The sequence below is a fragment of the Larimichthys crocea genome, chromosome VI, assembly GCF_000972845.2.
Source record: "Larimichthys crocea isolate SSNF chromosome VI, L_crocea_2.0, whole genome shotgun sequence".
In the NCBI taxonomy this organism is placed as follows: Eukaryota; Metazoa; Chordata; class Actinopteri; family Sciaenidae; genus Larimichthys; species Larimichthys crocea.
Genome location: NC_040016.1, coordinates 17,215,880 through 17,226,648, shown reverse-complemented (window position 1 = coordinate 17,226,648; position 10,769 = coordinate 17,215,880). Strand labels below are relative to the sequence as shown.

Genomic DNA, 10,769 nt, shown 5'->3' with positions numbered 1-10,769 from the left:
AGAATTATTTTTATTAAGTATATTAAAGGAAAAAAAAATGTAAACTCTTGTTTTTACAGTAAAAAACTGGCAGCTATCTAATATTACGGTAAAAGGATATTAGTACTGTTGATTTTACAGTTAAGTTTTGGTGCTTTATTCCATAGTTTAACATATAAAAACAAGTTGTTTTTTTTGTTTGTTTTTTTTTTTTCAAAAAGAAACTCTTTCTTCTCAGGCACCCTTTTGCCATATAAATATTATGAGCATACCACATTAATGCTTTATAAAATAGATGTTTATCCATTAAATATGACTGTGTTTTACTGTACAATTAACAGACTGTCATTTAAAATACTTCATTCTGTATAAATTCCCTTGAAATACCATATAAATTCATTCATTTTGCCATATGACTTAACATATTTAAGGGCATATTTTTAGGGGTTTTCCACAATAAAATCTACAGACATTTTTACGTTGAAGAAAACAGCCTGCCCAATTGTAAATGCTTTCTGGTGTAACATTGCATGCTTTTGTGCTAAATTGAAATACCACATGTTCTGTTTATATTTGTATACTTTATAAAAAAAAATGTTAAAAATGAATCACTGTATCATTTCATCAAGCAACGACAATAATATGTGATTCCAAATAGAGAAAAAGTCCTAATTTTGATCAATGAATCATTTATGTCAATTATTGGAGAGGGGAAACGCTAAATTATTCTTTAATTGATCTAAGTCACAAACTCACTGACTAGTGAAGAACTCACTAATCAATCCAAAACCTAATAACTGGATAATAATCCTAAACATTGTTTGTCTTTTGAAATTTCACGGCTCTGTACCTGCTCTACTGGTGATTATGTATTACTGCCAAGGGAGTGTCAACAGAAACATGCCTAAGGATGCGTGTGTACTCGTCACATCAAGACGCCGTGGGGGAACTTAAAACCTTTCATGTATACACAAAAGAAGACTTATCAATACAACTGTTAATTTCGACCAAGTATTTTTTTCTCTGTGTGTCTGAAGAGTTTTCGCTCTCCCGGTGGCAAACATTTGCAGACGCTCCCTCCTTCTGACACCGTTAGGCAGCGTCCATCAGCTACAAGTTTGCGCTAAACTGCGCGACATAGTAGATTTATACATCATATAACATGAAGAAAAATGGACGAGGGATTGATGCCAGCGTGCAGGTTTAGCGTCAGCACTCTGGTATTGTGCGCAAAAGTGGCACAAAATGCGTAACGTGGAAATGAAAGAGCGCATCGGTATGAACTTCAGGAAACTGAGGGTGATAGTGAGTCAGCCCATGAACTTCCTCATTTGAGGCAGTCGGCAGACAGCAGCAGTGGTCTGTAACACTGAAACATGTCGCTGACAGGCCGTCTTGAAACCGGGCTGGAGTTCATTGAATTCCTGGGAGACAGAGTGTCCAACACCAACAAGGAGCAACTTCGTGACATCTACAACTCTGAATTCAGGGGCAGGTAGGCTGCAAAACCTGTATGTGTGTCACATGCATGTCAGACTGGGCTGTGTATAATACACGCCTCCCTTTGTGTGTGTGTTTATTTCCACAGAAAAGGAATAAAGGATCCCAATTTTTCCAACGTTGTCTATGCTCTTGTGAAATTCAACAAAGCTTCAATAAGACAAGGGAAACTCTTCCTAAATGTCAAACCTAAGGTGAGATGTGCTGGATGAAAATACAGAAATAAATGAATGAACTGAAAATACAGAAATAATGCTATATTTTTTTAAATCCCTGCTGTAGGTTCAAGTGTACTGTGACCAGTGGAGGAAGCCCCGGGCCCCTCAGCAGCCAGGCACCTCCGGCTCTAGCCCTCAGAAGACAAAAAAGACACCGGAGCGCTCCCCTGGCCCGTCACTGCCTGTGCTGACCCCCAAGAAAAAGCTGGCTACAGAAATACTTAGCAAGTTAAAGGTGAACAGGTAGGTTTGTACGCGTGTGACCATAAAATGTAATCAGCTGGGTCAAAAGTCAGTATGAGTTTGTTCTATGATAAGGGTGATGGTGTGGTTGGCATCACTGCAAATCAACTTATTAGACTGTATAAAACATGGCCGTCACCAAAGGATGACGTCACAGATGCATGTTCTCCCCATGCACGTTTCCTCAGGTGCCAAAGGCATGCAGGCTAAACTTCCCATAGGAGTGCATGTGAGAAACACTGTGTGGATCTGAATATGTATAATCAATATAATTACCAAAGTAATAAGCATATATTCATACATTAAATGTTTTTTGGTAGCACTGTCAGAAACAATGGTGTCAGGGAACTGGCGTTTCTTTTTATTTTGGCCCCCGGACATCTTCACATTTTCAAAAAAAAAAGTTCGGACACCCCTGCTCTAGAAGATGCAAGGTAAGATTGGAAATCGAGATGCTGAAGGTCCAGGTTCTCTTTGACAGCTCTTGACAGTCTCTACAATAGAACCATTGCTGCATGGTAGATATTTTTCCATGTGCAGTCTGAATATTCTTCCCATGTTTCTGTTGGTTATCTCCGGTTGCTCCGGGTTCCTCCCACAATCCCACAAAGGTTAATTAACAGGTTAATTGGTAACTCTAAATGGGCTCTACAAAATGTCTACTGTGTGAAAGGCCTGTTGAGAGTGGTTGCTGCAGGTCAGCTGTCATCTGGAGACTGGAAAAATGCATAGAGAGTTAAATAAAACTCATTTGAGTGGACCATTAGAGTAATAACATGGGAGAATTGCAGGTACATCACTCTCTATAAATTGATTGCCCAGTCACCATAATGTACTCACATTCCCTCTGCTGGTTGCAAGACTTACAGTTGTAAACTGTGCAGTTCACTGACCCTGCCTCTTTCTCTCACAGGAAAAAGTTGACAGCAGACAAGTGGGGCATTGTGATCACTTCGGACCCCGTGTCAACAGGTGGAAAGGTTCAGTTCACTGTGGATCGTCTGAGAGAGTTGTTCATCCTCAAGTTTCACATTCTAAACAAGGGCACAAACTGCATCCACTTCACCTACTACACTGCGCTGCACAAGATGGGCTGTTTCACCTTGGAGGATAAGAGGAGAGTCACCAGAGCCTGTCCACTGTTTCTCTGTCCGGGTGAGAAAACTAACACTCCTCCTCTCTGCATTCATTTCAAACACAGAAGAGTTGATTGATGCTCACAGCTCATGCCGCGCACTTCTTTATTTCACAGGAGAAAGCTATGAAGTTGTCGTTCGGTACATGCTGAATCAATACGGATATTTCCCAACCACAATGTACTTTGAATTCTGCCCGGATCTGCCAGCATCCGTACCCTTTTGCATTGTGAGGGAGATTGAAGCGTTAGCCAGGACGCCTCTGGCTGTGGATCTCGGGCCCGTGTCCCCTTACAAACCATTTAAGCTGGTCACACGCAAGGCTGTCAACACCGTGATAGTGGAGGGAATACCTCCTCAGAGGTAAAAACTGAAAACCAATAGAAATACACTTTAATGCCTCATTATTAAAGGGCAACTTTTACACAGATATTTACTCCTTGTACTATAGTGTACATGAAAAAAAAGTTACATAAAGTCTTTTGAAGTTTAAAAATGGAGTTAGTGATCTTATCAGACCAATGTCATCTCTGCTTGAGGCTGCTACTAGAATAATACACCAGAATCTCCAAACTGTTGTTAGTCAAGTTACTTTGTGGGTAATGTAGGTGTCAATCTTTGACAAAGAGAGGAAGACATATCTGGTTCTGCTGCACTGATTTTAAAACTGTGACTAACTATGAACTGACAATGTTACACAAGCCCCATAGTCTAAGAATTCATGTTGTACAGATTGCAAGATAAAAGCAGCACATTGTTTTACAAATAGAATAAGCACAAATCTTTTCCCACCTGTAAGAAATCCAGTATTTCAGATGTCAATACAAATATTTGATCTGGGAGCAGGTGGAAGCAATTTTCTTCACCCAGAGCGGCACTGAAATAGAGTTTTATTCATGCTGATTACAATCATGATGTGTTTGTGTTTTTGTTTCTGTTCTGCAGCTCTGTTGTCCATCCTCTAAAGATGGCAGTGAAACTACCAGAATACAAGTACCAAACGTACCTAAAGGAACTGGCTAAACAAGGGATGGAGGACTCTGAGTATCTCTCTCCAGCTCTCAGGCAGAGACTCCCATCAGTAAAGTGAGAGAACGACCTAATTATTTACAGCTAACTGTGTTTTTTATTGAAGCGTTTTTCTTGGCTTAACTCGTCATCACAATGTTTGTGTGTGTATGTACGATACATCCAGGGGTGTCCTCAACTCTGCCTTAAAGATGAAGACATACTCTCATCGATTTCACCTCTTGCTACACCTAGAAGAGATACAGATGGAGGCAGACATCAGGAAGTATGACCTGCCTAATCAAACCATGACTCAGGACCAAAGCAACAAAAAACTGCTCATACTCAGAGTAAGGAATACTCACCGTGCACATCTACTGTTTTAAATAGCCACAATAAAAAGTCGATGTGTTGTGAGTCTAGAACAGATGGCTCCTTGATCTGAAGGTTTCTGTCTTTTCTCTCTACTGCTACTATATTTTCCAACAGGTTCCCGGTGTTGCTGAGAATCGACCATCTGTGCTACGTGGGGATTGTCTGAAGGTGGCCAAGTCTGAAGACAAAGTCGAGCCGATCATCAAGTACAACGGATATGTTCACAGAGTGGAGCTGGATAGGGTGAAGCTGGGCTTCTCGAAGAAGTAAGAGCTGGACTAAGGATCGTTGTCTGCTTAAAACCTCGTCTCAGACTGTAAATAAAGAACCAAACTCACACCTTCCACCGCTTTTTCAGGTTGACTGATATTTTTATCAGCAATATGAAGTTTAATGTGGAGTTTGAGATCAACCGGTACCCCTTGAGGCTGCAGCATCGTGCAGTGGATTTGGCAGTCAACCATCAGCTCGAAGAAGTGCTGTTCCCATCTGGTGCAGCAGAGGCTAATCTCGCCATGCCTAAGCTCAGGTCTGGTGCTTTTACACATAAAGAACATGCATACAGAAAAATCATAGATGTAGTGTAATGTCTTCTACAAATACACAAACCCAGCCACCTCAAAGGAGTATTTATCATGTACGTTGAGAGGCGGTCTGGCATTGGTGATAAGAGCGTTTGAACTCTAAGGATAAGTGTGTGTGCACTGCAGCCTTCGCCTCAGTTCTCTCTGGGCACTCATCCACCATGTTGTATTAACAGGGGGAGATACTGCTCTTTGGTTTGATGCCGTAAACTTGTCTTAAGTAGATATGGTAAAACATGGAGGACTATGTTGGCATGCAAAGCCTTGTTTTCCAGAACGCATTACAGGACAAAGTCCACTATTATCTGGACACAAGATACAAATATTGTGTAAATGTTTTGCTATATTTGACTGATCAGTTTCTTGTTTCTAGCCTCTGTTTAAAAAATCTGTTCTCACATCCAGGATATTAAATCATCAGTTGGAAAACAACCCACAGCAACATGCGGCGGTGCAGCGCATTGTAGCCGGATCATCAAAGCCTGCTCCTCATCTTGTGTTTGGGCCTCCTGGAACTGGGAAGACAATCACTCTGGTTGAGGCTATGAATCAGGTATCAAGTGCACCTTTATTTAATCATAATTATTTATTGACTGTTTGACTCACTGTGGTTTTAGCTTCTTCAGTGTATTTGCTACTTTTTGCATTTTTTATTGTTTTCGGATGCTTTATAGATCAAACTATTGGTTAACTGTTCTTTTGTCTGCCAGGGCTGTGTTTTATCTGTCTCTCATATTTATAAGTTGTGAGTGTGCAAAGAGAAGCTGCTCATCAAAAGAAAAGGCAGCCACAAAAATTTAATTGGCTTTCATTGACAGGTCAGCAGGGCAGATCCGTCGGTCCACATCCTCGCCTGTGCACCTTCAAACAGTGCATGTGACCTTCTCTGTGAGAGACTACTGGTGCACATGGATTCTCACAAGGTTTACCGTATGTACGCCAGCAGCCGAGACCCAAGAAATGTCCCCAAGAACCTCCTGGTAAGCCTCAGCTGGCAGTTTTACATGAATAATCTAATTAATAAAATGCGGAACCAGATGTAGAAGTAGGACACAGAACATTTTGAGCCTCAGAATAAAAAAACTTAAAATTGTTTATGTCACAGTTTGTTTTTACAAATTTAGATTAATGACATTTTTCTCACATATTGTCTTATCTATTGACTCTTCTAGAAATGTTGCAACTGGGACCCGTCACAAGATTCTTTCGTGTTTCCAGAGGCAGGAACTCTGATGAAATACACAATCGTAGTTACAACTATGATCACAGCTGGGAGGTAGTTTGCTTGTAATTATTCAGTATTTGACACTATTTGCCATATTGAACTTACATATTTCTGGTGTAAAAATTCTGCTGTGTGTTTCTATGTGTAGACTGGTGAGTGGAGGAATCCCCGTCGGCCATTTTACCCATGTCTTCTTGGATGAAGGAGGTCAGGCAGTGGAGCCAGAGTGTGTCATCGCTATTGCAGGTAAATGCTGAGTATCATAATTATTAGTATATTACAAAAAGGCTTTTGTTCTGCAAAGTCATTTTTTTTGGATAATTTAAAACATGAATATATTTAATGTGCAGACGAACATCACATAGATTGTGCATTCATTCATCTCTCATTTCGCAGATGATATGTATGTTTGAGAAAAATTGAAGAATGATTGGTGCACTAAAATTAAAGGTCAAGATTTCACACTTTCATGATGTCTAAAACTAACTACATGAGAAATAACTGTCATTATTTAGGCCCTCTGTAAATAACTATACTCGCTATACTTGCTTACAATGAGGTCTTATGATGTTGGGGATGAGCGGTCGACTGAAGCTGTGAAACACAGATTTCTCTTCAGTCCCTCCCCAGAACTTAATCCAGTTGCACAAAATTTTAGTTGCACAAATTGTTTGTCTATATTGTTTATTCTCTCAAAGCACACAGCCTCTTAGTCATTTTAGACACAGGTGATCGGTGCAGGTGATCAGTGAGCACATCCAGTGGTGGAAGTAGGAATGTGGAGAACAGAATTTTCTTTGCATTTGTAGCTCTGTCCATTTTTATAACATTGGCCAATGGCTGCAGAAACTATTTACTGACCTTGCTGTCCTGTTTCAGTTAAGGTAGTCTTAATACTTGTAAGAGCTACAGCAGCAGTGAAACTGATGTATAATGTTACTGATTGGTTGGATTGATTTCACTTTGTTTTACAGGTCTGCTCGAGGCAGGGAAGGGTCAGTTGGTGGTGGCAGGAGATCCCAAACAGCTGGGACCGATCCTTCGATCACCTATCGGACTGCAGCATGGACTCGGTAAGACGATTATTTTATCTTGATGTATTTTATTTCACACTGTGATAGTGGTTATTGCCACATTGTTTACCACTTACCACTGCCAATGCTGTTCTCCAGGGCTCTCTCTGCTTGAGAGACTGATGAAGGATAACCCTTTATATCAGAAAAGTGCAGACTCTGGACACTTTGATACCCGCTTTGTCACCAAACTGCTGCGAAACTACAGGTGCATCTTTCAGTGTAGTTATCATTTCTTGTATAATGCTGCTGTTTCGATTGATGCTCTTTACATGTCTTGTGTTTTCCTTTCCTCTCACAGATCTCATGCTGCCATTCTGAAAATCCCCAATGAGCTGTTTTATGAGAATGAACTGCAGGTGTTTGCTGACCAATGGGATCGTGAGGCCTACTGCAACTGGGAACACCTTCCCAAAAAGGTGAGTCCTCGAGGAATTTATTTATTTTTTTTTAATATCATCATGATACACAGTACGCACTGATTCTCAGTCTGTTACGTAGTTACAGATACATCCATGATTAGCTATGAACGAAAATGTGACAGAAAGATGGTGGCTCCAAACCTGAGCTATTAGGAAGAGAATTATGAAGGAGGAGTACCCTGTTTCCACCAAATTAGCTGTACAACAACGGTCAACAAATAAATAATATTATGAATAAACCTGCCTCCTGCATGAACTGTCCATAGTTTGTGTAAAAAGTCTAAAAACAGGGACATTTTACATCTCAGTGTTAATTTACAGATCATAGAGAATACTAATGATGCAATTGAGTAGCATTATGGGAAGTTTAGTATCCAGAGTTTTTAAAGCTTGGCTGATGCCTCTGCTACACTGATTTTGAGTTTTTGCTAATGTGTCTTTTGAAAGTCCCTCAGCCTCATTGAAGTGCAATACAAACTGTGTCCCTTTAATTATAGTTAGTGCCATAGGCATCAACACACACATATTATCTAAATTAATTTAGCACAATCACAGATAAAAAGACAAAAATCATTATGACAAATTAAAAATCTCATTAGGAAACAATGTGGGGCAAAAATGAAAACTCCCACAGGCCAAGGGACAAGCCCTGTGGGGGCCATTTTAAAGAGGACTGCTTCTTTTGGGACAGTCAAGCGTGAGACAAAAGACACCAAATAGCTGTGAAACCACAGTGAAAGCTGACAACTGCTCACTCTCACATCACTACAGGGTTTCCCAGTGATCTTCCACGGAGTGGTGGGCAAAGACGAGAGAGAGGCCAACAGTCCTTCCTTCTTCAATGTGTCTGAAATTGAAGTTGTGGTCGACTACCTGACCAAGCTTATAGAAACACAAGGAAAGAAGGGTCTCCCCAAACTGTCTGCAAAAGACATCGGCATAATCGCCCCCTACAGGAAACAAGTGAGTCGGCACGGTGGCCATTTGCATTTTCAGAGATGTGGATAAACAGTTTTACAGTTGTAAACAGCAGTCATTGGTTACAAAATTATTCTCACAGGTCGAGAAAATCCAAAAGGCCCTGAGGTCCGTCTCAGCTCTGAAAAAATTGAGTGATCTCACAGAGCTCAAGGTAAATACATCACAGTGCGCTGAAGGAAATACAAGGATATTTGCTTTAAAGTCTCTTCTGCACATAATCAATAAAGGGAAGATGTTTTGCTCATTGATTTGTACTTTGGCTGAATATCTATTACAATTCATCAGGTGGGTTCTGTGGAGGAGTTTCAGGGACAAGAGAGGAGGATCATCGTGGTCTCTACCGTCCGCAGCAGCATCAACTATGTCAAGATGGACAAAGATTTCAGCCTTGGATTCCTGACAAATGAAAAGGTCTGTGATGTTCCTTGATTGATGTATAAAGTGATGATGAAACAAGCAAGAAACCTTTATATATATATTTTGTATCTTTAAAACATGAATTCATTGTCATTTCTTTGTTGAAATGTATCTACTCTGCAGAGATTCAACGTGGCTATGACCAGAGCCAGGTCCCTGTTGATTGTTGTGGGAAACCCTGTGATCCTCAACAAAGACCCTATTTGGAACAAGTAAGACAAAGCCGGGGACACAGGAGATGTTTTTTAGCAGTGTTGGGAGACAGAGTTGTTGGAAAAGTATTCTTTCAGTGATTAAGCGCCCCCAGTTTGAGTTTAATACCACTGTGTGACATTGCAGCCAGTTTATATTACTTACTAGTCCAACTGCACGAAACTCTCACCAACGACTAAAAGTCTGTCCCAGATTTTCTTTTGTCCAACGAATTCTTGCTTGGTCACTCTCTTCTTTACTTATCTTAGCTTCCTCCGTCAATGTCCCTTTTGCCTTTGACATTTTGTCCAAAGAGGTTGCTGAGTAAGGGTTATAATGCCCACCAGCTCCGGTTCTAGCACGACACCAGCTCCACTCCCCGTCAACATTTGCCGGACCTGAAATCCTATTTTTCCTAGTGGTCCAAAACATCTACAAATACAAAGTACAAATACTAACACGATCTAAGCTCAGATCTAAGCTCACAGTCCACGCAGCCCGGCTATCAAACTGAGCTAACATTAGCTAACAGCAGCTATAGCTTTGTAGCAGTTTACTTGACTCTTCATCAGGAAACTCTTTAAAACAATGAGAGTTGAGGTGGAGCAGCAGGACACAATCTGTATTTAATTAATTTGTTTTATTTGTAGGTTCATCAGCTACTGCGTGCAGGAGAAGGGTTACACTGGATTCAACTTTAAAGATGCAGAAGGAGAAGATGATATTGTGTCAAGACTGGCAACCCTGAAAATCAACATGGATTCTGACAGTTAGTACAGCTAAAAAAACAACAAACATTCATTCAAGCTTATATTTCTTTCATAAAGCAGTTATGAAATATTCTGCTTGTGAGAAACTTTTTTTGTGTTTCTGCATTTGTCACAGGCCCTGCATCAGAGGAGAGCCCCCTCCAGCAGTATGTGGACCCTGAATGGAAGAATGAGCATTAACATACACAACACCATGAGCAGTGTCATCTTCTAAAAATGACCAGAGTTTAGAATTTGTCTCTTCGAGCTTTAAACACACTAAAACATCTATTATTTTACAATATATCCTTTTCATGAAACTTTCTATGAGCAGTTTGTGCTCTAAAAAAAATCTGATTTTGGTTACAATGCCAGAATGAACAGGAAAATTTTCATTCTTGACTTTTTCCACTTTGTCTCTTCAGTGGCGTTTTAAATATAGCTGCCACTTGATCGAGAAAGTACGATGAGCACAAATGTTGCTTCACACGAGCAATTCTTTTTCTGGGTAAGAAAATAAGAAGCAGATTATTGTTTCTCGGGAGTTCATCACCGTTTGTCTTAACTGCTTTTGCACTTAAATTTCTGAAGACTGAAGAAATAAACTTTGATTTTTGATAACCTTAACTTTGATCAATCAATAAATTTATTGTTACTACATGTTCTA

The 10,769-nt window shown here is 40.2% G+C and overlaps 1 protein-coding gene across 1 annotated transcript; it reads left to right on the top strand.

Moving 5' to 3' along the window:
* Window positions 1–1,053: 1,053 nt before the first annotated feature.
* Window positions 1,054–10,760, top strand: mov10a (Mov10 RNA helicase a). The gene is made up of 22 exons (XM_019258146.2): window positions 1,054–1,474; window positions 1,568–1,673; window positions 1,762–1,940; window positions 2,854–3,095; window positions 3,193–3,439; window positions 4,022–4,162; window positions 4,272–4,434; window positions 4,574–4,725; window positions 4,818–4,988; window positions 5,449–5,596; window positions 5,862–6,023; window positions 6,216–6,319; window positions 6,417–6,514; window positions 7,243–7,341; window positions 7,441–7,549; window positions 7,643–7,760; window positions 8,535–8,726; window positions 8,824–8,895; window positions 9,030–9,155; window positions 9,285–9,373; window positions 10,004–10,122; window positions 10,239–10,760. The coding sequence occupies exons 1-22, from the start codon at window positions 1,356–1,358 to the stop codon at window positions 10,301–10,303; spliced, it is 3,021 nt and encodes a 1,006-aa protein (XP_019113691.2). The 5' UTR covers window positions 1,054–1,355; the 3' UTR covers window positions 10,304–10,760.
* Window positions 10,761–10,769: the final 9 nt, after the last annotated feature.

Excerpts from the sequence above, each read along its gene's own strand:
- mov10a (XM_019258146.2), top strand. The coding sequence starts at position 1,356 with ATGTCGCTGACAGGCCGTCTTGAAACCGGGCTGGAGTTCATTGAATTC. Across the intron at positions 5,597-5,861 it reads TGGTTGAGGCTATGAATCAG|GTCAGCAGGGCAGATCCGTC; the intron begins GTATCAAGTGCA and ends TTTCATTGACAG. Across the intron at positions 8,896-9,029 it reads GTGATCTCACAGAGCTCAAG|GTGGGTTCTGTGGAGGAGTT; the intron begins GTAAATACATCA and ends ACAATTCATCAG.